Source organism: Sus scrofa, chromosome 5, assembly GCF_054392235.1.
Source record: "Sus scrofa isolate SSC_HxYL_T2T_F1_AM1 chromosome 5, Sscrofa_HxYL_maternal_Yorkshire_Landrace_v2.0, whole genome shotgun sequence".
NCBI lineage: Eukaryota > Metazoa > Chordata > Mammalia > Artiodactyla > Suidae > Sus > Sus scrofa.
Window position 1 is genome coordinate 33815748 of NC_139387.1, and position 26291 is coordinate 33842038.

Genomic DNA, 26291 nt, shown 5'->3' on the forward strand with positions numbered 1-26291 from the left:
AGTGCCATATAGTCAAAGTTGCTATTTGTGCTATTTATTAATAACGAGAGAACCCTCGAGAACTGCGTTTAGCACTTTCAGTGGGGAAACTGAGATTCTAGTCTTTCCATTGTAATGAGCACCATCCCTCACTTCTTTCTCCTCATCTCCATTTGGTGTGGAGGGACAGAAAAACCCCATTCCCTTGTCAATTCCTGCTTTTTCTGCAATTTATGTGTTTTATACATCAAACAAGCACAGTGAGAATTAATAAATCATCTGTATGCCTCTTCTCTCATGTTCTTCCGTAAGTCTTAACTCCTCCATCTGTTTGAAATGGTAGATACCTACTCCTTCACTTCCTCCAGGCTCTTATCCCAAAGTCATGCAGGGAACACCACCTGACTACCAGCTTTCCTCAAATGTGAGCCCCCAAGCTGACCATTGATCTCCCTCTCTTTCTTTTTGCTTCTTAGCATTTGTTTCCCCCTATTATACGTTACAGTTCCTTCCTTCCTTTGCATTGTCTGTCTCCCCCATGAAGATGTGAGCGCCATTAGCCATTGCCTGTACCTCCCAAGTCTGGGACAGTGCCTGGCATGTAGCAAAAACACCATAAATATTTGTGAAATGAGTGAAGGGGGTCATTTGCCCCAGGCTGTGGTTTCTCTGCCACATGATGAACGATGCGTTTTCACAGCCTGTTTGAATGTGGTGCTCTACTGTCTCCATAGCCTTCACCCCCGTTCCCGCTGAGAAAGGGTGGGAAATAGGTAAGTGTTGACCTGCACTGTGTCTCCTGGAGCCGTAGCAGCAGACTGGTTCGTGCGGGGCTCTGTTCGGTGAGCCAGGTTTTTTTGGAGACACATTCTCTAGGCTGGATTTCTCTTAAATACCATCATAATCAACCATCTCTCCTTTTTTCTCTGTCAGGACTCTCTGCCTATCCCCAGCTTTTTGGATAGTCAGTGGGTACAGATTGAGCTTGAAAGCTTATTCCTTCTCCACAAGATCCAGTTTGAGCGGGTAAAGGAGCCCGCGTGGCACTCCACCTACGGGAAGCCAGAAAAAAAAACGATTGTGTGGACTAGGGATGTTTCCATTTGCCACACTGCAAGACTATAGTCCCGGTGACCGTGACATAAATCTCTTGAGCCTTGCCATTGCTTTGCTGGGTTCCAAGAACATCCAGTGCCTGTCTGATGTTAAGTTTTACTGCCCATGAAAGCAAACATCACCTCCGTCATGGCCAGTTAAACAGTATCTTTTACAGGGGACCTCTGCATATCTGAAAGCCACCCATCCAAAGCCAAAAGCAATGGGGGTGGGAGGCGGGTAGAAATTTTAGTCTGCCATGTTTCTTACAACGGGAGATGAAGGGTCAACTCAATTCATAAAATTACTGCAGTCATTTTTTTTCAGCTGGCCGAGAGGCTTCACAGATCAAAAAATACAGTGGCTCCTAAATGATTTTTGATATGCACAATTCTGGTATTTTTTTTTTCTTCTCAGCATGTGGTGCCAAGCTTGCCAGAAACCATCCTTGCAGCTATTGACAGGCAGATTAGAAACCATCCACCGTGGTTTCCATCGTTCCTCTACAGGCCGCTCATCCATTTGAACCGCTGAGTGTGAGCTCCCCACCAAGTCTGTTTTGTACACGCTTTGTTCGCTTACTTTGTGCTCTTCTCTTGCAGTGCGGTGCTCACCTCGGGCACATTTTTGACGACGGACCTCGTCCAACCGGCAAGAGATACTGCATCAACTCAGCGTCCCTGTCTTTCACGCCTGCGGAGAGCAGCAGCGCAGGTGGCAGCGAGGGGGACGGCCAGGCCCAGACCAATAGGGCCGAGCTGTAGAGGCCGGAGAGCCGGCGGACAAGTGCGCTTAAGGCGCACCTACCATGACAAACCCAGTATCCTCTATCTCAGCTCTATTTTTTCAAAAGTAGGAGGGCAGTTTTATGCTATTGATATTTTTCTTCTTCTGCTAAACAGATGCCCTAGCCATCAGTGCATTTTGCTATTGACTAGATCGGGAACTGTTCATACCTTTAGTGACCCTTGGAGAGAGCTCTGTGAGGCTTCTTCACCAGCCACTCAACTACTGCTTGGCATTATTTTCTTTGCCCACATAGCTTCTTTTTTGTTGTTGTTGTTGTTGTTGTTCTCCTTGCTTCAGAGGCAGAAGGTGCTTGGCCTTCAAACATAAACATCAAGATCTCCTCTGCAGTGCGGGACCCAGGGCTGGGAAGGCAGGGCTTTGAGACCTGGGAGACATATGGCCGCGAGGCATTTGTGCAGATCCACCTAAGATAAGGATGGAGAGATGTCTTATGAGACTTCTTAGCTTTGTGGAAAGTTTGAGCTAAGGTCGTTTATTCTCACTAAAAGGGTGTGAAGGTCTAAAGTCTTTCCTTATGTTAAATTGTTGCCAGATCTGAGAGGGCGCACTGAGTGTTGTGGCAGAGAAGTAAACATTACCTCATGGTTAGGCCCTTATTTTATTTTATTTTTCATTGAAAACATTGGAATGTAAGGCAACTGTAAAAGGTTGAGCCCCGTTTTGTCCAAAGTTCACACAGAACACCTGCCATGGCCTTTTATAAGTCTGTCCCTCCACACCTAATACCAGATGCAGCTAGCAGGGCATTTTGGTGAATTCCTTGTGTAAAATAAAATATTTGGGACAGCACACTTCATCAAGGTAGCAGACGTAAGAGAGAGCAGAGAAGGCCAAGGAGGAAGCCTGGGTAACTAGATGTCCAGTGCTCTGCAGAAGGGCTGACAAGATACCACAGGTAAAGAACGGAGCCCGGAGAGAAGGGGCCAGGGACCTGGTGCACAGGGCTGGCCAGATGACCTCTGGAAGGACACTGGGGGTTAAAATAGACATAGCAGGAGCTCATGTCCCACCCTTCCCGCTCATCTGCTCTGTAACAAGGGACAAACTATTTAGCTTACTCTTTATGTATATAACACAGACTTAACAATATCTGTAAAATAATTGACACTCTCAGGGGAATATTACTATATTGCTATACAATTATGATCAGTTTTGTAAAAATTAACTGATCTGGTTCTAATTGCCTCAAAGGCCGAAGCCCAGACATTTGAAATGGAAAGAAACAGAGAGGAGGTTAACTTAGCTGATTGGTATGGAAACAGTTGGGCCAAGAGCCAGAAAATTTTCTTTGTAGCAACATGGCTGGTTTTACTCTAAGAAGCTCTGCTGGTGGAAGTATAACATTTAGTCTGGTGGGCTGGATGCCATTGTGCACAGTAAGGTTTTTATAGCTCCAAGCAGGGGTAACATTCCTTGGTATTGCTGCAGCCAGGTGTGAAGGTTATGACTGATATATATTGTGTTTGTAACCTTGAATGCTAATCCTGAAATGTAGTTTTTTAAACATATTTTTGTAAATCTTTGAAAGCTTATGAAAACCGATGTCTTTCCTTGTAAGCACCAAGACCAAAATAAGGAAGAGGGACACTTGACAATCTTAAAGAAGTAATGAGAAACTAAAATGAAAAGTTGCGATCAGTCAGAATGTTGGTATGGTCACGTCCATATCCTTCTGTGTCTCTCCAGATACTTCCTGGTGAGGCGCTGACATCTTGGTGACTCGTCATTGTCACATGGGCCACACGGAACTTTGCACTTCCAAATACATTGTGCTCTTCCTCTTTCAGCTCCCAGATGTTTCACCTCAGGCTCTGGGGTCACTCTGGAATTCGCAGGTTTCACTTCCTTCTAGAAGTGAGATGTAGAATTTAAGATCCTTGAAGCCTCAGCATCCAGACTATCCCAGAAGTCTTTCTCAACCTTGCAGAGGGTGTCCTGACATTGCCTAGTAACCTGAGGATCCCTAAGAGGTGGGTCCCCCAGGACACGCCTGTCCGAGCATGCAGTGCATCCTTCAGGGGCTCACACAGTACTTCTCGTGGCTCCAGCTCTAGGTGGTGGCCTGCCCCAGGGTTTGCTGGACTCGAGCACAGTTTTGGGGTGGACAAGGAAGATAAACGGTGGCCTTCTCCCTCTCCCCAGAGACTCTAGATTCTCATTGTTCCTCCAGTTTTATTGTAGGGCTTAACATTCCCCTCAAAAAGCTCCTCTTCTAATGCTTACTCTTTGTTTCAAGGAAAGCCTGTTTTTCTTCTACCACATTTTCCAGCATCAACTTTAAGAAAAATGCAACATCCATTGAAAAAAAGAAAGTGGGGTGTATGCACATGGTTTAATTTCAGATTGCTTTTGAGTTTAAGTGGTATCAAATTTCAGTATATTTCTGTCTTATGTTAAAGAAATATATTACTAAAACGTAAGTGAGCAATAATGTCAGCTGTCAAGCACTAGATTTATTTTTGCAGGATATGGAGTGCAATGAACTGAGTCAATATGGCGAGGTGTATGTGATCTGCAGGAGTTATGCCATTTAACGTAGGAAATGTGTGGGACTTTCCCCTCTGCACTCCAGCCCTCACTGTACCATTAGGAGACGCAGGTTTCTTTGCTGGAGTGTAAAAAGTTATGTCCATACACTCATGTAGAATGGATCTGAAGAAAGCAACATTATATATTGTGTTAGAGAACATTTCTATGTGTTTAAACTTTTCACTTTATAGATGAATTATAACTCTTAATGCAATGATATAGCAATTTGAAAGCCTCTCCATGTTAACTGAATTGAAAATGCCTTGCTTTAAATATGGAATATGATGAAAGGGATTATCTATTTTTGCCTTAGATAGCTTTGTAATAATTTTTCTCCAAGCGATTCAAATCTTTTGAAAAATGACATGAAATTTTCATTAAAAACCCTTTTCCTATGTTTGTTGTATACAGAAATTATGCAATAAAATTTCTTTATAAAAAGGTTTTCGTTTCTGACTTCTGAAAACTGCTCTCATTTCTCATGCAGATGCATTGGAGTTTGCCATAGGCTGCTCCGTTTACCTCCCTACCCAGCTGACATGTCTGTAGTTTGGATAGAGGGCATTTTATCTGATGGGGCATTTCTAAGCTGGGGCTCTGACAGTAGGGTCTAGTCCTACTCTCCATACCCCAGACCCCAGGAGAGGCCTCATGGACTTTGGCAAGTTGTGTCTTGCTAACTCTGTAGGTGAAAAAGCAGGAACGATACCATTCTGATACTTAAGCTTCTGTTAAAGGAATTTGACAGTAGACTTAGACTGTTGTCAAGGATTGGTCTCTAGGGAAATATGTTAGGAGTTCCCCTTTGCTCACACGACCTCACCTTGAAATATCTCTAACAGAAGAGTTTCTGTATAGTATTATCTGTTATGGAAATTTTAGTTTAATTTTTGGTTAGTTCCGTGGACTTGTTTATTTGGGGAGGAAAAGTGAGGTGATGAGGAGGAGTTTTGTTTTTCAGCTAATTCTGTGAGTCATATTCCTGGGATCCTAAAATTCACAGGCCAGCAATGTCATGGAGTGTACCTTAGAACAGTGCTTCTCTTTAAGTGTGGTCCCCAGACGGCAGCATCAGCCTCACCTGGGAACTTGCTACAAACACAAGTTCTGGGGCCCTGTCCCAGATTTACTGCATCAGAAGTTCCAGGGTACAGCCTTAGCAATATATGTTTTAGCAGTCCTCCTTGTGATTGCCGTGTTTGCTCAAGTTACAGAACCACTGCCTTGGAACTGTCAGTGAGAAAATTAGCATTAATTCTAAAAGCCTTTCTAGCTGATGCTCCAAAATGGCTTGTTTTGTCATCACTGGTTGTCTTTCTATGGAGATGGGTCCAACAGTCTGCTCTTTAATCATGTGGATCTGTGGGTCAGCAATGTGTTTTTTCAAGCCAATTGTCTTTGAAGTGGATGCCTTGGCAATGGAAGCTTAAATCAGGCATTTGCATTGCAAAAAGAAAAGCCAACTGTCAAGGCTTGTATTACAATCCACCCTGTGATGCTGAAACATCATAGTCACGAGAAGACGACGACATGAATGGCCTAGGGCCTAGGGAGCAAAGACACTAAAAGTCAGGTGTAGGGCATGTTGTAACCCAGAAATTGCACATATAAATAGGATTACGGTAGCAAGACTATAATAATTATACTGGCCATAGTCCGAAATCCTGTCTGTACCCATTGTCCCAAACTTGAAAAGCCAAGCCATGCAATAGGTTAGTGATCTCAGGGGTCCGGGAATCTGTTCAAAGATATGGTAAGATTGTGGAATATTTTAACATCTTGGGCCATCTGGTATAAGTAGGTTTGAACCTCTCCTGAATTGGCAGATTGCTCCATATCTCCCTGAACCAGTCTCTTAGTCCTGAGAACAGATCAACTCAGTTAAAGTGTTGTGTCTTATTTCAGGAGGCTGTGACACGGGTGGGTTCTCCAAGTTAGGTCCATGTGGTAAAAGTATTTGCATCAGGTATTTATTTATTTATTCATTATGTTTTTCTTTTTGGCTGCGCATGTGGAAGTTCCCGAGCCAGGGCTCGAACGCGCCACGGCAGCCACACAGGCTGCTGCAGTGACAATGCTGGATCCTTAAACCCTGCCACAAGGGAACTCCTGCATCAGGTATTTAATAAGAGGCAACTTCCACAGAAACAAAGAAACAAAACACACACATCAAGGTTAATGATTGGAGAGATTACAACTCCACTTACTGAGTTCTGATGGTAGCTGATCGAGATTTCCTGACGGTGGGTTCAAAGCATCTTTCGAGGGAGTAAGGCAGACAGTGGCAATCTGATAGATTTTCCTGGTTTGCAGTTTGAATGTCTCTGGTGGCTTTTTGAGTGTTCTACATAGAAGTAGGCATGAAGATTGTCCACATAGGAGTGAGGTGACTTCTTAAAGTTGTCCACATAGGAGTGAGGTGACTTCTTAAAGTTTATATCAAGTTGTCCCACTTTAGCTTGCATGGCTCTGGAAAAAAAGGGCAGTTTTAGTTCTCAATGATTCCAAGTCAGTTAGGTGGAGAAAAATTGAAAATGTTAGTTTGAAGAGTTGAAGCCAGATAGTGGAGGAAACAAGAATTCATTATCTGGTCCAGTGTGTTTCCGGTAGGAAACAAAACCTGAAAGGCAATGAACAGAACTGCATCCAATATCCACAAGTGTGCATTGTGGTTTCTATTGCAACATGATTTTTCTCTCCACAATCATCCCTATTTCTATCAACGATAACTGTAGTAAGACTAACTTGTTTGCAAATTAAGTCTAGTTGCAATAAACTTGGCCTGATTATTTACATATAAGTCCAGTAAGAACAGTGATAGACCATAAAAGCTCTTTTAAGCTTGCTTTGTTAGAATCATGTATAAGAAATCTGAGACCGAACTTTTAAAAGCCTCTCTAGGCTAGGAACCAAGCCCCAAACTTGCCATTAATTGTGCCTGCAGTATCTAGGGACTTGGATGAATTCCTCTCGAGTTTCCCCCAAATATTCTGAAGTCGCTGTGCCTGCTGGGAAATGACCTTCCTTACTCACCTGGTAACCTCTGCTCGGAACCCTGTAAATATGGTTTGAGGCCAATTTTTCCAAGGGGCTTTATTGGCTCTATAAAGTCAACCTTAGTTCCTTAAAGCTGTCTGGTCATATGTGAATCTCTGCATTTTCTCTCTCAAATATGACATCCTAGTCAAAGCCGTGGTAATATAACCAGTGTTTCCATTTGTGTCCTTGTAAAAGGAGAACGGATTCTCATTGACATGCCCTTTGTTAAAAAGATCCGATGAGAGTTCATTACAGTGCAGTTGTCAAGGAAATTTGCTTCTTTTTGTGACAAACAACATTTTAAGATGATAACTGAAATTTTTGCTGATAATATTACCTATTGAAATTTTAGAGATTTCGATAAATTTAAAAAGCAGAGTAAAAAAGTCACAAAATTTAATACTTATGTTAACAACATATATCATATAGAAGGAGATCCATAAAGACAATTTAGGATTGTTCCTTATTTGACAATCTTTCCATGTAATTTAACCTGTCAAATAAGCCCAATTTAATGTTTCTCTTTTTATAAGGAGAGAGAACAGATTTTCTGAGATGTTCCAGGGGCTCTTTGTAAAATCCCAAAGTTAATTCCAGGTCAAAAAAAAAAAAAAAAAACCAACTTCACTTAAAATTTGATTTTGGGAATTTTGTCAAAAATATCAAAAGGTTTTGGAAACTTGACTAAATAGGATCACAAGTCATTATGAAACAATACTTGGCTCTCAAATATGATAAAAAATGTTAAAGGCAAATGCAGAAGGTTATATAGTTGTGAACAAAACTAAGTTCTTTTAAAACCAAGAAGACAGTTTTCTTAAGTAATCAAAGACCTGATTAAGATAACATGACGCACAGGAAATTATTTTCATAAAACACAACATAACTACTTTTTAGCCAGATTACTTAAAAGGTAAAGGAAAACCTTTCACAATATCTTATTAAGAGAAATAGTTCCAGAAAGCTTTCTACTTGTGGCAGATGAAAGAAAATAAGTTTTGGTTTTACATAAGTACACTATCGATATCAAAGTTATTTTTTTATTTTTATTTTTTGTCTTTTTTTGCCTTTTCTAGGGCTGCTCCCGAGGCATATGGAGGTTCCCAGGCTAGGGATTGAATCGGAGCTGTAGCTGCAGGCCTACACCAGAGCCACAGCAACACAGGATCTGAGCTGCGTCTGTGACCTACACCACAGCTCATGGCAATGCAGGATCCTTAACCCACTGAGCAAGGCCAGGGATTGAACCTGCAACCTCATGGTTCCTAGTCGGATTCGTTAACCACTGAGCCACGACAGGAACTCCTTTATTTTTTTAAAAACACTGAAATTCGTTCCATTTTATCCATCTTGACTACACAAAGTAAAATTCTCTCTCTCTTTTTCCCCAACTTCCTATATCATTTTGTCCTTTCTCATTCTAAAACAGTTTTACTTTATGACAAATTTACTTTCTTTTCCTTTAAAAAGTATATCTCCATACTTCATACATTTTCTTAGCCAAAAAGCACATCCAACTTTCCTTACAGAGTTGCATCTCTCATTATTTCTAGCAGCTTTTAGTAGCTTTAATTACATATATTAATTAGAATTATTAGCCCTTAGAAACTTTAATTTCTAGCTAAAACTAAGAAGGAAGCAATTGTGAACTGTCCATTATACCAGCATTCTTTAGACTGGTAAATATATGAATGCATTTCATTATTTCTAGAAACGTACATTACCTCACAGCACAGTTTTTAAATGTGGCAGAAGCTTTAGTTCCTCTGTAATAAGAGGTCAAAAGTAGGTAAACTTAAATTTGTTTAACAATTAATGTTTCAGTAATTTCTCTTATGTGGACAGGATCTAGACATTCAATAAATTCCCATCGTTTAATTTAACCTAGCAAAACTGAAGTTTCAGGTTACTGAAGAGATTTGGGAAACTCTTTTTAAGTAGAGATCCCATAACAGATAATTATTGCTAAAAAGTTCACCTAAACACTTATTCTAATTACATCTATCTAAATTATTTTCTCCTAACAATGATGTTTGGACAGACTACCAAGAAAACTTGATTAGACAGTAGCCAAAGTCAGCCATCATGCTGAGCTACTTTTCTTGCTGACAAATTTTGTAGTCCTTAACATGAATTTATTTGACTAGTAAGCCCAGGTAGAAGAAAAGTTGTTTATCTGAATTATATTTAATACTGATAACTCTGAAGACATTCCTATTTTAATTAAACCAAACTTAAACCAGACTTATTTATCAAAGAATATTCCAGACCATGTTTTATCTTTTTCTTTCTTTTTTTTTTTTTTTTTGGCTACACCCATGTCATGTGGAAGTTCCCAGGCCAGAGACTGAATTCAAGATGCAGCTGAGACCTGTGCCACAGCTGTAGCAATACCAGAATCTTAACCTGCTGCACTGCAGTGGGAACTCCTGGATCATGTGAATTTGAAAAACATTTGGGTTAGCTTCTATATTTCTGAGTTTTAGGAATACTCAACTCATAAGAGCTTATTTTAAAGCCAATTAAGTAGGGCTCTTACAAATTAATTTTGGCAATGTCGTCTGGAGGTAGAAAGAAAAAAAATCGCATAAGCATAACACGCATCCATAGACATACACAAAAATACAGACAGATGCAGAGATCTTCTGTTCCAAGATTTTAGCGGTGAATCAGGTATAATATAAAACTCAGTAGTTTACAGATAACAGTTGCGTCCAAATTGGCAAATGGAACAATTTAAAGTTACCTGCTCCAATGGCTAAAGCTTTTCACTAATATTTGTGGAGACTTTTTTTTTTTAAGATTTATATTTGTCCCTGACAAGTAATGTCAGGAAGGCTGTGGACTAGAGCTGAGGCAGGAGAGATTTGATAACATTCTGTATTTTAAAAGGCCCCTTTCTCCTTGCCCCAAATCTAGGCCACTCTGCTTCCATTTCAGGCGCTTGTGGGCAGAATTTTAGTTACTTCCTGAGGTGTTTACATTTCAAAGACAGGGGTAAGATATCTATCTTGAAGAGACAGTAAAAGCATGTAAATTTTACCCTAAGAGTTTTAGTGTCTTTTGATTGGTTACGGCAGTGCCAATAAAATGTAGTAGTGCTACCCTGTAATTAGGGAGAGTACTCTGTAAATATAACTCTCGAGGCTCAAGGTCAAGTGGAGCCTCTTCAGGGTTGTAAGTGAAGAGGTGATCATTTCGGTCACCATGGCCATGACAATGAAAAACCCACTGGACTATGCCAATTTTGCACAGCATCTTCATGTTTTCATTAACCGTGAGACTTAGCAGTGGTCACTGATGACAGGATGGACCCAGCACCAAGCAATATCCAAGCGAGGAGCGGAAAGACCCTGATACAAATGTTGCTGGCTCTAGCGCCTCTGCCTTCTCATTTCCCGCTTCCTCCTCACTAGACGCCTCGCTAACCAGCTGCAGGGCCACCTTGGTCAGGCATGCTTCTAGTTCTACCTGGTTCCCCAGACTCACAGCCTGGCCACAGGGAGGAAGGAGCAGGTGCCGCTGCCAGAGTGCTGTGCCACCTTGCGGTCCTTTGCGAGTGCCCCTCAACTGAGTGCCCCTGACGGCTCCTTCAGGTAGCTTTATCTGCAAAGTTGTGGTGAGCGGATGCCACTAGCCAGTGCCTGGCTTGGTCCAGGCGTCTTGGAACAGCCGTGCGTGGTGAACCGGCAGTGCGCATGTCAGGAGTTGCGTCACGACGAGGTGTGCTGACCCCAGTGTCGGATGAGGCAGAATGAATGGCTTTCTGGCTCCACCCGGACACCCCAGCCTGCCCTCCAACCCCGCCTCTGCCCCGGGCCAGCAGCTTCTCGGCGCCTCTGTCTGATGAATGGTTCCCTGTCCGTCTTCTCCGCCTGTTCCCGGAAGTGCCCGTTGAAGAGAGTCTGCGCTTGTCTGGGTGGCGGGAATGTGAGGTGAGGTGAGGACAAGCCCCTGGGCTACTTTTCAGGCTAACGTCCAAGCGCGGACACCTCCAGAAGGAGACCACAGAGGGTTGTACCAGGCGGGAATCCATTTCTGTGGGTGAGAATCTGGGGCACGTGTCCCGTCCAGGAGCAGGTGGCGGGTCGGGGCCCTGAGGCGCAGGTCCGGCAGAAACGCCAGGTGTGGGTTCTCGTCAGGGTAACCCGGCTGCCCTGGACCCAGGGGACCTGGGCAGACAAAGGGCCCACGGTGAGCGCACCCTCGGTCCCATTCGAGAACATTCCAGCACTGAGGCTCTCGGTCTGTACTAGCAGAGGGCGGACTCTGCTTTTGGGTGACACAGCTTTTGGCCGTGTCTGGAGGACACTTTTTAACCCAGCACTGAATTCCGGAGGCTTCACTTGAGTAAAGAAATCGTTGCCTGGAAAGACATCTTGCCGAGACAAGCCCTCTCCGGGTGGAAGTCGGGGTCCCAGGAGCTCTGGGAGGTAAACGGAGCTTTACTTTGTGTTTATGCCCCGGGGTCTGCGTGTTTCCCTCATGGCAACTCACAGGCTCTGGATGCCACAGTCAGGGTCCATCCTCCCACCTACTAGGGTTCAGAGGTTGCGGCCATGACAGGCCGTGTTCCCCACACCCTCTGGCTTTGCTTGAGCATCGCTGTCACTGTGGAGCTGGTGCAGGACTGTGTCTGGGCGGGGAAGCTGACCTGTCGGCTGTAACGTGCCAGGAGCACCTCACGTGGGGCCAGGCAGGCCTTGCTCAGTTTCCCTAAGAGATTCTGCAGATAAAAGAGCCTGTTGATGGTGCAGATGTCGGCGAAGAAGGGTGGGATGCACAGGTGGGAAGACAAGCTGACCTTGAAGATTAGGAAAGGGTGGAAGAGCTGGAGGATGCTAAGAGGTCATGTGCAAGTGGATGGAGGTTCCAGCCCAGGGGGCTCAGGGTATGTGGTATCTTGGAGGAAACAAGCCTATCACCTGGACTGATCTTTTAAGTTATGAATTTTGGGCTCTTTAGTGATGCTGGCCAGCTGATGCATTTTGGTAGCCATGAGTAGCTGTTCAGAGCCCATTCCAAACAAATAAGAAAACTCGCAATAGCCAATTTGTTTCCCTCCTTCCTGCTGCATAAAGGTTTGAACTCAGTTAAGGTCAAGTTTCTGATCCCGATTCCACTTCTTGATTTTCTCCCATTACTTTAATCGTATGTGTTGTTACTGCAAATGGTGCCAGATAACATTCCTTTGAGCCCTCTTTGTAGGTGACTGCTCTTCTCCAAGTTGTCCCAGTCGACCTTTCCAGGTTTGGGATCTTTATCCAGTAGTGCAGCAAGCACAGGGTCTGTGGGGAAAAGCTCTAGGCCTCTGGAGTATGACATCAGAGCCTTGGCTTGTTGGTTTGTGCCAGCACTGAGTAATGCTCAGCAGGCTTCCATGGGGGTTTTGCATTTATCAGGGAGCTGGTGTACCTCCTCAGGGTCCTTAGAAGGCACTGGCACCGGATGTTTAGAACACTTGCATTTGTCTATTTATTTTTTTTAGCAACGCTTTGCCAAGGATTAGACCCACGATATCCTGTTGGGTTGGGGGAACAAGAATTACAGCATCGAGTAAAGACCGTGGGCCTCTGTTGTATTTTCCCTCTGGTGACGCCATTGGTTTCCAGTTGCAAGACTGTTTGACTCTTCTGGTTCAGGACACATAGTCTGGGAACAGCCCAGTGACTCAGTGGTTGCAGGTAGAGGTCTTCTGTCCTCCTGATGCAATGAAATCTTGTCTTCATGCCTTTGGCCCAGAGCTTCTCCTTGGACAGTGACAATAGCCTTGTGATCTAGGTCACCCTCCTTAGCTCCCCTTGGCCCTGAAGCGTGGAAGACTCTTATGCATATTAATGGTCAATTAAGGCCTTTATAATTACTGGCCTAATATATATATATATATATTTTTTTTTTGTCTTTTTGCCATTTCTTGGGCCACTCCCACGGCATATGGAGGTTCCCAGGCTAGGGGTCGAATCAGAGCTGTAACTGTCAGCCTATGCCAAAGCCACAACAACGCGGGATCTGAGCTGCGTCTGCAACCTACACCACAGCTCACGGCACCGCTGGATCCTAACCCACTGAGCAAGGGCAGGGATCGAACCCGCAACCTCATGGTTCCTAGTCGGATTCGTTAACCACTGAGACATGCTGGGAAGTCCACTGGTCTAATCATCTTGCTGGACCGTATGGCCTCGATCTCAGTGCTCTGGGGAGATTGTGGGATTTTTAGGGCAGCTGTGATCCTTCAGGTTGGATACCACAGGCACACTTGACAGAGGCGATATGTGAAAGCACATAGCAGCCTGACAGATCCCCCAGCAAGTGGTGCTCCTTTTCCAGATGGTGTTGCCCACCACCTGAGTTAGGTGGTTAGCAAGCAAGTTGCAGGTGAAGGGCATTCGGCTCTTTTAGTTGCAAGGACAATCACGCAGTCCTACAAGACTGTGCCAGTCTTGGCCTACTGAGAGTAAGATAGTAGTACTATTGGCTGGAAATGCCCTGAGGCCCTCACCTGGGCTCCAGTGAGCTTCCTATAGACATCTCCCTTCTCCAAACCAATGTTTCCACTGGCTGGACCCTTGTGGTTCTTATTATGGTTGTAAGACACCCTCGGCAATAACCACCTGGGAACTCTAAAGAAAAAAGTGTATTGCTTACAGGCCCTGGAGCGTACAAGGCACATCTGGGACACACAGTGGGGCCACAGGTAGAGAGTGAGCCTGGGCGTGGGGTTCTGCTTTTATTGGGGTTGAGGATGGGAGCCTAGGTTTTCATGGGCTCACTCTTTATTGACGAATTTAAAACATAAGAGTGGGAATTTAAAGCGTGAGAAAAGAGAAAAAGAAAGGAAAAAACAAGTGGCCAGTTATCTAAATCAACCAAGATCTCTAAAACAAAGGAGCTTCATGTTGGGGGTGGAGGAGGTGCATATGTCCTGGCTCCTTATCTAGACATTTGGCTGCAATGTGTTTATTTGAGATAGCTTTCCTTCAAGTGCACTGGATGCCTTGGCAATTGAAGCTTATCAGGCACTTCTTGCACTAGAAAAAGAAAAGCCACTGTCAGGGTTTGCACTACAGAGAAGTTGTACTTGTTAGTACAGGAGAGAGTTGAGATGAGGTTGTCTGAAGCTTTCTTCCCAATTCCTTTGATCTCACCATAGAGCTTCTTTTTACCTTAAAGATATTATGTATTAAGTAACCTCTGTAAGCCAGGCACTTGATCTATTGTTTCTAGTATGAGGTAGGTAGTAGTCTTATCCCCATTTATAGATGCTGGAGCCGATGCTCAGAGAAGTTAAGTTACAGAGCTAGTACATGGCCAAGCTCAAACTGAAATCCAGGTTTGTTGAAAGGCTTCCCAGGCTCTGCTCCCTAATCAGCCATGAACTGCCTCCACTGTAGACGATGGCCACGTGACTGGTGTTCAGTTCAGTAAGGCAGGTATTATTTGGGGGTAGGGGGAATGTGGTTATATTATTTGCTATTTATTTCAAATTAATTGTGATTTGCTCTTCCAAAATACACTGTATTCTGCTGCATGACTATCTTATCTCAGAGACGGCTAATTAGCATCATACACCTAGATTTTTTTTACACTTCAGTGATTGATGGAGGGTTTCTTTTCTCCCCCAATACTCCAAATAATTTCTAACCACCACCAGATAAGAAAATAAGCCACTCTCTGGATCCATATGGCAAAAAGGAAGAATAGAGGTGATACTGAAGATGCATTTGATCAAAATATTTCCTTTCTGGCATTGCTGATCCAGTTAATCTCTCCTTATCTAGAGCCTGGGGGTGAGGGTGGGGGTGCGGGCGTGGAGATGGGGTATCCTTGCAATGTCACTAGGTTAGCGAGACTCTGCAGTTGGAAAGTGAAGAAGGGGAACAGATTCCCAAGGGCTCTAACCATACCCAGAGCAGGCCTGCAGGGCATATGATGGGCCAACCCCAGGAACCGATGGAACCAGGAGGTTTGTTTCTGTTTGATTATGATCTATGACAGATTGATAACTGCAAAGGCATTTAGACTCGGTGTTTTGTGTGTCTCCCCCTACCCCCCCACCGCCTTCTCTTTAGCACTACAGCTCGGAGGGCGAGTCAGGCATCTGGTGTCTGTTAGGTGGCTGCGTTGCATCATCTGCCTGATTGCTGGGGAACATCTCCCAGCATTCGCCCGACTGGAGAGAAGACTGTGGGCACAAAATGGCCTCATCCGGTTTACATCTTCATTACTGCGCTTCTCACATACCTGCTTACATCTGGAAAAAATCTCCAGGTAAACCTCTTGGGTGCTTTTTCTAAAGAGTAACTGTAATTATTAGGGCTATACCCAAATTCAGCTTAGAATAGGTATGTGGCTGAACTTCAGCCAAAATCCTGTGCCTGTTGAAAAGAAATTTTCTTTTTTTACATCCAATTACATAGGAGGGGCCTTTTCCCCACACATGGCCAGTGGGGTTCCTGGTTCTCTACACCCAAGGCTTCTATTTATGCCCTTAGGGAAAAGGAGAGATTTTTAGGGAAAAAACATAAAGATCTCCTCAACCACCCCCCCCCCCCACACACACACACACTGACTTTTTTTCTTAGTACTGAATCTCAGAATTCTAGTATGTGCTGCAGGTCATGTCAAAATTTGACAGATGCGAAGACTTCCCCACTAGGTACTATCACAAATTTTATCTTACCAAGTAATAGCCTTAAAAAAAACTTTTCTGTTTTATTATTTCCTGCTCGTCCGCCTTGTACAGAACTCATCCACTCAACACACACTGACGGAGCACTTGCTTAGGTGCCAAGCCCTGTGCCAGGCACAGGAAGCTTAAAACCCAGGTTTGCTGCTTGCAGTTAGTTGGAAAAACAGACATGCGGCAAAGTACACATCACACTGGAATGTTGCATAAGGTTACACGAAAGCGTGAACAAAACATTGTGCGCACGCAGTTGTGAGAAGAATGATTTGTGCCACAGGAAGGGGATGTAGAAGAGAGGGTGGCATTTAAGGACAGCTTCATTTAGAGATGAAACATAAGCTGCGTTTTGAAAAGTGTGTGGCCTTTCACATCGGTATGAAAAAAACAAGGTCATCCAGAGAAACAAGAGGGAACAAGGCAGTTGGCGAGGGACTTTAGGGGGCTCTGACTTTTTCATATATGCTTCTGCTGTTTTTGATAAGTAGTGGTTTTCCAAGATCGTCTTGTGAAACGATGCTTTTTCATTTGCCTCCCCTTTCTTTTTAAAAATATTTATCTTCAGTAAAAATTCACATGTACAAATGCTTCTGTGTGATATATAATGTATATAATACATGCTATGTGATGTATATGATATATATATTTACTAAATATGTAATATATATATATATAGAGAGAGAGAGAGAGAGGGAGGGAGACAGAGACAGAGAGAACACCATAAGGAAGTAGCAGAGAGGAAGAGAAGGGGGCGGGGAGGCTCTTAGAATGAGGTCTCAGTAGTCACGTCTGCCTTCTTTACTCCCAGCGCATCTAAGGAGAAAGCAGTCTCTGCAGAGACTTTCATATCTGTTTCCACCTCTGTTTTACCCTCTCTGCTCAAGGGCAGGTCATCATGAGCTCATCTGGACCACTGTGGCAGTTGCCAGACTGGCTTCCTGTCTCCAGGCTCCCTCCCTTCCTTCCAGCTGCCACAGCTCAGCCAGGGATCTTTTGAAAGTCTCAATCTGGTCATCTGGCTGCATCCACTGTAACGCAAATACTATAGCAGGGTCTACAAAAGCCCTTCACAATCTGGCTACAACCTGTGTCTTCTAACCCTGCCTCTCATGTCCCCTCCCTCCCCACCACCCCCAACCCCAAAAGCCACTGTAGACCTCTTGCCATGTCTGCGAGGCTTGTACTTTCTGCCTAAAATCTCTTTCCTGCCTTTTCTGACTGGTAGACTTGGGTCATCCTTCAAACCTAGGCATAGCCTCTCTTTATGAAGTACATATCCCAATTTCCTTTCCTCTCCTAGCACAAATGGATTCCCATTATCATTTGTCTGTGCCTTGATTCTTGAGTTCATCACACTGAATAATTAGTCTCCCTCACCAGATTTGCAGCTCCATTTGGGAACAGACACTTTGAATAAATCATCTTAGTAGTTCCAATGCCTGGAACAAAAGGTAGTTAAAAATCACTCTAAGTGAAACAGATGGTGAAGTTCATTTCCATTCCTCTTCCCTCTCAGTTTCTTTGCCTTCCTGCATCTTTTCTTCCACCCCACTTAGATCTGTCCTCTGGGCAAGGCCCATGTCCCCCAGCCTCTTCCATCATATCCTTCTAGGAGCATTGTCTGGTAACAACCACTGCCTGCCCCCCCCCCCCCACCAATTTATTAGTGGTGGGCTCAGTGTTAAAATTCAGTCTCATTTGATCTTCTGGGTAAGGGAGAAGTCACAGACTAGAGGCTAATGGTACGTTTTCTTTGCCGACACATTTTAAAAAACATATTTTCACCAATACTTAAAAATCAGGAAGTCTCACAGAAAAAAATCCAGATTTTAACCATTCTTTTGAATAGAGGGAAAACCTGACAATTCTGGGCAGCTGTCAGTTAGTGCTGAGTAGCAGCCGAGTCCTTGAGGTGAGGGTAACATTTCCAGTTTGCCACAAGCCTCACTACTTCCTATGGGTGTGGGCTCCCATTTGTTTTCCCATAGAAGCTGTTTTATTGTTTCTTGTAGTAGACAAATATTTTTTGTGTTCCTGTCTCAACCAAAATGGGAAAAGAAAATATAGACTGTGGAGACCACACATGACTTTTTATGTTAACTTACCTATCTCTCATAGGTGTTTGATTTATGATCCTTGAGGTAGGTAATATTTTTATCTTTATTTTACAAATGAGGTAATTGAGGCAATGGAGGTTAAATAACTTCACCTTGATTATACATCTAGGAAGTGTCAGGGCAAAGACAAACCCATCTGACTGCAAACCCATCTGACTTTTAAATGGAAACATTTTGCTCCTGCTACTCTATAAATAAAATTCTTGAGCTTGCAGACTTAGTATAGATGTTTATTTTTAAATCATGTATATCCGTCACTATAGGAATGTAGTAGGCACATTCTAAAATATATACAAAGATGGAAAAATTAAAAAAAATTTTAAAGATGAGTTTACAATTTTAAACTTTATTATTTAGTTTTTTTCCAAACTAAATAATATGTAAATATGTAACTTACATATTATTTTAAGGATACCAAAAATATTTTTGCCTTTACTAATATTAAGCTTTTAGGTAAAAATTTTAGTGAAAGCAGTGTGATTTGAATATATCATTACTTTTTCAATTTTTGAAACAATTGACGGTCTGGCTCTAAATTCATATTAATACTTCCTTAAGTGGTCAATAGAACTGAAAACTATATTCCATGACATCCCAACATAAAGTTACATCATGGGCTCACTTGTGGATCATGACATTGATTTTTATAACCCCAACCACTGATGTACAAAGGTATCTGTGGACTTTTGGTTAGTTGATCTTCATTTTCCCAAATGCCAATACTGTATTATTGCAAATTATTCGTACTTAAAAAAATTTAGCAAATGTGAAAATCCATTGTACAGGATCGAAAGCAGATTTTAAACTCAAGCTCAAGAATTTTATTTACAGAGTTGCAGGATCAAAAAGTCTCCATTTAAGAGGATAAGCTTTGCAGTCATATGGGTTTGTCTTTGCCTTGACACTTCCTAGATGTGTAATCATGGTGAAGTTATCTAACCTCCATTGCCTCAATTTCCTCATTTGTAAAATAAAAGATAAAAATATTACCTACCTCAAGGGTCATAAATCAAACACCTACAGGAGATAGGTAAGTTAAAACAAGAAAAAAAAAGGTAAGACACATACGTCTTTTTGGCAATAAAAATCACTCAAAAATGAAAACAGTTCCAAATATCCATTTTCATAATGCTCTCTCCAGAACCTGAATTTCTTTCTTTCTTTGGGCCACATCTTTGGCATATGGAAATTCCCAGGCTAGGGGTTGAATCAGAGCTGCAGCTGCAGGCCTACACCGCAGCCACAGCAACACCAGATCCGAACCACATCTGCGCCCTACACCACTGCTCACAGCAACACTGAATACTTAACTCACTGAGCGAGGCCAGGAATCGAACTTGCATCCTCATGGCTACTAGTCGGGTTCATTACTGCTGAGCCACAGTAGGAACTCCCCTGAATTTCTTTTAAAAAGCAGTTATTCATTGTTGTGATGTTGCTTTTACTTGAAAGGAATGGATTAAGTGTATTTTTAAAAGATTATTGCTAGATATCATACTTCTGCTCATAAACGCTTGTCATCACAGAAAATGCTGGAGAATTTATAACTTAAAAAAAAAAAAATAGGCTCATAGTTTCTACTGTGGCTCAGCGGTTAACAAACCTGACTAGTATCCATGAAGACGTGGGTTCAATCCCTGGCATCACTCAGTGGGTGAAGGATCTGGTGTTCCTCTGAGCTGTGGCGTAGGTCACAGAGCTGGCTCGAATCCCGCATTGCTGTGGCTGTGGTGTAGGCCAGTGGCTGCAGCTCCAATCCCACCCCTAGCATGGGAATTTCCATATGCCACAGGGGTGGCCCTAAAGGACAAAAAAGAAAAAAAAAAAAAGAAAAGATTGATAATGCTTCCATGAAATGGCCAGCAAGTATAAAATATTTTCATAGCTGTTATCTATCTCACTGCAAGGTATCTTAAAACTTGGCTGTAGTTCCATGCCTTATTGTTATAGAATTAACTACCCCAGTGATACACTGTAGCACTTTTTTGGCTTCGATCTCATAGTGAGAGGGCTTGTCCATACATGGTGAAAAGGAAGAGGGTCAGGTGTGGTGCTCTGTCTCTGGAACCTTATCCCGGAATCCATTCTTTTCCCCGATACTCTTGCCAAAGCAGGCATGGCATTGCTGGTCACATTTACAGAGTTTGCCAAAACACGTTTTGTCGATTAACTCAGTTATTTCCATCTTCCTTTACGGGCTTACACAAAAGGTGGTTTTATATCACTGAAAAAAAAATCTAGCAAATACGGTAAGCTGAGATGTGACCTCTGTACTTGAATACACTGCAAAGCACACTGCTCCAAGAACTAGGTGGTTTGTTCTATGACTTGTTTCTTCACATTTTCAGCATGTTTTCTCTGCATCTTCCAAGGGCATTTTCCTTTTTGTAAATACATTTTAGTTTGTTACCATCTTCTTTTCATATAAATTTAGATCCTTTCATCAGGGCAAGAGAAACAATTGGTGTGTGGCCTTTTGTAGTTTACTAAACAGGAATATTTACATCTCTGGAAAGCTGATAAAGTAGTATATTGTAGTGTTTGTTTTCCTGTTCTGAGCATTTTGTAACTAAATGTTGAGCTCACTGTAATGGTCTCCTATTATCAACTGCTGATAACTCAAGGCACTATATCCACGTAGAGCAAGTTCAGTGTTACACTTTTTACAGTGGGTGTAAATTGATATTTCATATACTCAGCCTCATCACTTCACATGTTTTGCTGACTTCTTGATGTCTCTGATTGTCGCTTATACCTCAGAATGTGGCTGACACAGAGCTCTAATCGGAAGTGGCATCTCTGTCATTTACTTGTGGCTCATTTGGGTTTACATTTTTATTATCTTCAGTCTTTCCTTTATTTGTGGAAAGGCACTTGTTAGTACTCTGAGGGTTCATTTCTCTAATGGTTATCCATAGATCTTCTTGAGGAGATGTGCTTGCAGGTGCCTTTAGCCAGCTGTGTAGTTTGTAAAGACTTCCCACTTTCTTCTGGGTCGTATGTGATATGAACCATTGATCCTGTGAATGCAGGGGAAGGGGGCACCAGCGTCAGTCCCTACATCAGACACTGGTGATTTTTGTGGTAATGTAAAATCACAAAAATTGCCATTTGAGCTGAAACCATGCAAATTGATCTTAATAATCAATTGGAAAAATTAAATTGTGTTCCAGGACTCAAAAACATTCGTTAAAACACTAGAAGCTCTCTGACAGTTGTAAGTGTAGGGGGAAATAAAAAAAATTTTTTTAAAGGAAAGCAAATACTTAGTAGGCTGCAATTTAAAACATTACGAATATTGGGAATGAAAGTGTTTTAGTTCTTTGTAAAAAACTAAAGCATTATTTAATTTAAGATTCAGCGAGAGCATCTTTTCTGTGCCATGGTGACACTCTTATGCAATGTGTCCTGGTCAGCTAGAGGGCTGCCTGGGGGCTGGCTGTTCTGACATGGCCACTCCTGGGACAGTTTGGCTCTCCTGCCTGCATCTTTCACATCCCTGATGGCCTGAGCAAGTTCTCATGGTGGTGATAGGGGTTTAAGAGAGAAAGTGGACATGTGCAAGTCCTTTTTCAAACTGATGCTTGTGTCACTTGTTATTGTCATTGGTGTGGGCAGGCCTTACCGAAAGGGACAGGTATAAGAAGATGTGAAAATTGGAGCCATTAATGGACTCAGTCATTTCCAATAGAAGATAAGTCCTGGCCATCTTGTTTCCCAGCCACCATTTTAAAAAAGTTCCTTAATATGGCTGAACCTCGGTTACAGACATACCTCGTTTTATTGGGCTTTGCTTTATTTATTGTGCTTTGCAGAGAGCGTGTTTTTTACAAACTGAAGGTCGTGGCACTATTTTTCCCACAGCATCGGCTCACTTTGTGTCTCTGTGTCACATTTTGGTAATTCTCACAGTGTTTCAAATGCTCCACCAGCAGAAAGAGTATGACTTTCGGAAGGTTTAGATGCTGGTTAGTATTTTCTAACAATAAAGTATTTTTTGGTTAATGTATATACATTTTTTAAGACATAATGCTATTGGACACTTAATGGACCATAGGATAGTATCAATATAACTTCTGTATGCACTGGGAAACAAAAAGTTTGTATGATTTGCTTTATTGTGATACTCATTTGATTGTAGTAATCTGAAAGCAAACCCACAATATCTCTGAGGTATGTCTGTACTATATTGTGATCTACTCTATATTTTAAAAATATTTTTTAAATTAAAGAAATATATACACAAATTTAAAAAGAAAAGCAGTGCTAAAACACATAACAAAAAAGAGCCTTTGGCTCTTCCTCCCTTTTGATTCTTCAGACATTGTATCCGTGTTTTGAAATAGTACTCCTTGTTGCCATCTATTAATGAATTAATTCTAGACATCCTCCATTAACTTACTGTTTTAACTCTCTTACCTCTGTCTTTCCCCTCCCTTTATCCGTCCAAATAGTTCTATTATGATTTTTGGTTATAGCCACATTTAGGATCGTCATTGTAATAATAATCAAAAGAATTGTTTACTGTCAAGCCAAGTAGTATAGTACTATCCCATTTCTTTTTCTGTACAACTTCTGATTTTCTTTGGAGTTAATCGTTGTCTCATGTGTTCATCTGTCCACTTATTTACTTTTTTCATTGAGTCTCTAGTTAAGCCTTCCTACACCTTCCAACAGCTTCGTAAAATAACTTTCAAGACAATGTTCCTCCTCAAATATGTCAGATAATGTATGTTACATTTTATCTCTGGAAATACCTGTACTGGAGTCTATCACACACACTCACGCCTCTAAAATTCCCTCTTCCAGTTTGGACTGCTTCCTCTCTAGATCTGCACTGCTGATGCTCTGAATCCTTACTTTGTCATCATCCTGAGGACTCCCTGTCACCCTCTTCTGGTGCTGCTTCCTTTGTCACTGGATCCCTTCATTTATGTCCTCATTTTGGTACAGCAGGTCTTCTGGGTACCTATGAAAAGGTTCACTCAAGGTTAAACTTTTGAGACATGGTGTGTTTTGAAAATAACACTCTTCTGCTTTCATACTATTAGTATTTTGGCAGAATCTAGAATTCCAGGGTGAAAATCACTTTCCCTTCGAATGTGGAGGCATTGCTTTATTGACCTCTATTTTCCAGAATTGCTGTTGAAATAGCCCATGGAGATTCTTATCCTTTGGATGTGAGCTGTTCTTTTGCCACTGGAGTTTGTAAAAGATGATAGGCCCCCAAGGAGGGTCTTATCTCACTCATTTTGCTGGGCACTTGGTGGGTCTCTTCAGTCTAGAGACATGTGTCCTTCCACTCTGAGAGATTTTCTCATCGTTTCTTTCCTTGTACCCTTTGTTTTGTCTGTTGGTTCTATTTTTTTAAATTTCAGTTAGTTCTTGCACTTCTTGGATTGATTTAATTAAATTTTCTTCTACTTTCCATCACTTCATTCTTTTGTTCTCTTTTCTAGGAAATTTTATTACATTTCTTTTTTTTTTTTTGTCTTTTTGCTATTTCTTTGGGCCGCTTCTGCGGCATATGGAGGTTCCCAGGCTAGGGGTCTAATCGGAGCTGTAGCCACTGGCCCACGCCAGAGCCACAGCAACGCAGGAACCGAGCCGCGTCTGCAACCTACACCACAGCTCACGGCAATGCCGGATCGTTAACCCACTGAGCAAGGGCAGGGACCGAACCCGTGACCTCATGGTTCCTAGTCGGATTCGTTAACCACTGCGCCACGACGGGAACTCCTACATTTCTTTACAATTGATTTTTTTTTTTTTTTTTTTTTTTTTTTTTACCTTTCATACACACGCACAGACACATACATATGAAATAAACAATGTATAAATAAATAAATGTATTTCATTCCCAAGATCTCTTATTCTCTGGTCACTCTGTCTTTACAGCATCCTTTTCTTGCTAAGAAAGCAATATCTTCTCATTTCTCTAAGGAAATCAGAGATAATTTTTAAATATTTTACTTCTCCACTCTGTGTGTGTTTCTTTGAGTTCCTTTTCTGTTTGTCTTGGCCCCTGTCTTCCATGAGGACATTTTCCACAAGATCCTGCTCATCCTTGGCTGTCCAGATCCAGCAAGAGTGAAACACTAAACAGCTGCCTGTGCCCAGGGAAGCTTGTGGCCTTATGGATTTTATGGTAGAAGGACCGGGTTGTCCTTTTTTCCCCTACAGAATCCCCCAAATGCCTGCTTGTTTTTACTTTGACAGATACAGAAATTGGTACAACCACCTCAGAATTTTTTTTTTTTTTCCGTCTGTGGTGATGAAATTTTTCTAGATTGAATCTCTTCCTCTCTCTCACTCTAGAGCTGAGGGCAGTTGCTCTAGAATGTATCTCCTGTTATCTACACTGATGGAGCTGGGGACAGGGAAGCACCTGGCTACAGCAGGTGGAGAGGAGATTTAGGAGCCTGACTTTCCTTATTTAAACATCTCTTTGTTACAATTTACAAGGCACTATTTAATACAAGTGAACAATAAAATACATTTGTAAGTTTTGGTGTCTAATATTAAGATGAACACCCATTAACCCACCATCCTATCGGAGTTAGAGCAATTCTGATTCCTCAGAATTTAATCGATGTGCACTTTGCCCATCTCTCTCTGTTCCTGATCTAAGTGGGAACTCCAAGTCTGAATTTTATGTTTTTTTCATATTTTATTTTAAAAAGTTGTATCACATATATAAGTAATCATAAGCACTATATTGTCTAGAGATGCCTAATTTTATGCTTTATAAAAAATGGCTTTATGCTATATGTTGTCTTCTGTGAATTTTTATTTTTCACTCAATACTTTTCTCACTCATTCATCTTCTTGTTTGCAATGATATTTCATTCATTTTACTGCTGTGTGCTATTTCTTTGTTTGCTACAGCACCGTCTTTTAAGCAGTTTTTCTGTAAATGGATATTTGGATTGTTTCCAGTTTTTTGGCACGATGTACAGTGCTGTATAAAACTTTCTTTTATATATTTCCAGTTATGCATGTGTATGAGTTTTCCATTGCTGTCATAACAAATTACCACAAATTTAGTGGCTTAAAACAACAGAATCTTATTATTTTATAATACTATAGTCCGGAGGTCCAACTTGGGGTTCGCTGGGCTAAAATTAAGATGTCAGCAGGGCTGCATTTCTTTCTGGAGGCTTTAGGGGAGAATCCATTTTCTTGCCTTTCCAGTTCTTAATGGCCTCTCTTCAGCCCCTGTACAATCCTTATTTCAGAAGCAAAAACCTGGCATCACATACTTCTTACGCTGCCATTTCTCTGACCACAGCTTTTGGGAAATGTTCTCAATTCCTAAGGGCTTGTGTGATTACACTGGGCTCATCCAGATAATCCAGGATAATCTCTCCATCTCAAGGTCCTTAACCCTAATCCTATCTGGAAAGTCTCTTTTACCATGTAAAGTAGTATATTTGCAGGTCCCAGGAATTAGAATGTGGACATCTTTGGGGAGGGACCATTATTTTGTCTACCACAATGTGCAAGAATTTCTCTAGGGCATATCCCTAGGAATGAAACTGCTGAGTCATAGTGTTAGGTGCATTTCAATTTTACAAGAAAATGACAAGATAGTTTTCTAAAAGCTTGCACTGATTTATACTTCCACCAGTAATATCTAGAAGCTCTTGTATCCTTGTCAATACTTTGTGTGATTGGACTTCTTCCTTTTTGCCAATCTAGTGTGTGTAAATCATCACAGGATACTTGACGTTTCCTCATTGCTGATGATGCAGAGCATCGTTTCCTATGTGATGGCCATGGGTTCCTTCTGATGGGAAAAAATGCTTATGCATGGGATTTGGCCATTTTTCCCTTGGCTCTCTTTTTTTAAAAAAATTTGCCTGTATGGAGTTCCCGTTGTGGCTTAGTGGAAATGAATCTGACTAGCATCCATGAGAATCCAGGTTCGATCCCTGGCCTCACTCAGTGGGTTAAGGATCTGGCGTTGCTGTGAACTTCGATGTAGGTCTCAGATGTGGCTTGGATCTGACGTTGCTGTGGCTGTTGTGTAGACCAGT

General features: G+C 42.0%; 1 protein-coding gene and 1 long non-coding RNA gene across 8 annotated transcripts in view; one reads left to right on the plus strand and one right to left on the minus strand.

Annotated features, from left to right (window-relative positions):
- The window catches only part of MSRB3 (methionine sulfoxide reductase B3), a 167190-nt gene extending 162336 nt beyond the window's left edge, over nt 1-4854 (plus strand). For all 7 annotated transcript variants that reach the window (XR_014803527.1, XM_021091957.2, XM_084956303.1 and 4 more), the window contains one exon: nt 1677-4854. Coding sequence is in view for 6 of the 7 variants with exons in the window: in XM_021091957.2 (XP_020947616.1) it covers nt 1677-1838 (162 nt within the window). In the remaining variant the exon portion in view is untranslated. The remainder of the gene's footprint in view (nt 1-1676) is intronic.
- Nucleotides 1-26291, minus strand: part of LOC146403307 (uncharacterized) — an 897172-nt gene that overhangs the window by 465322 nt on the left and 405559 nt on the right. The gene's annotated exons all lie outside the window — the stretch shown is intronic.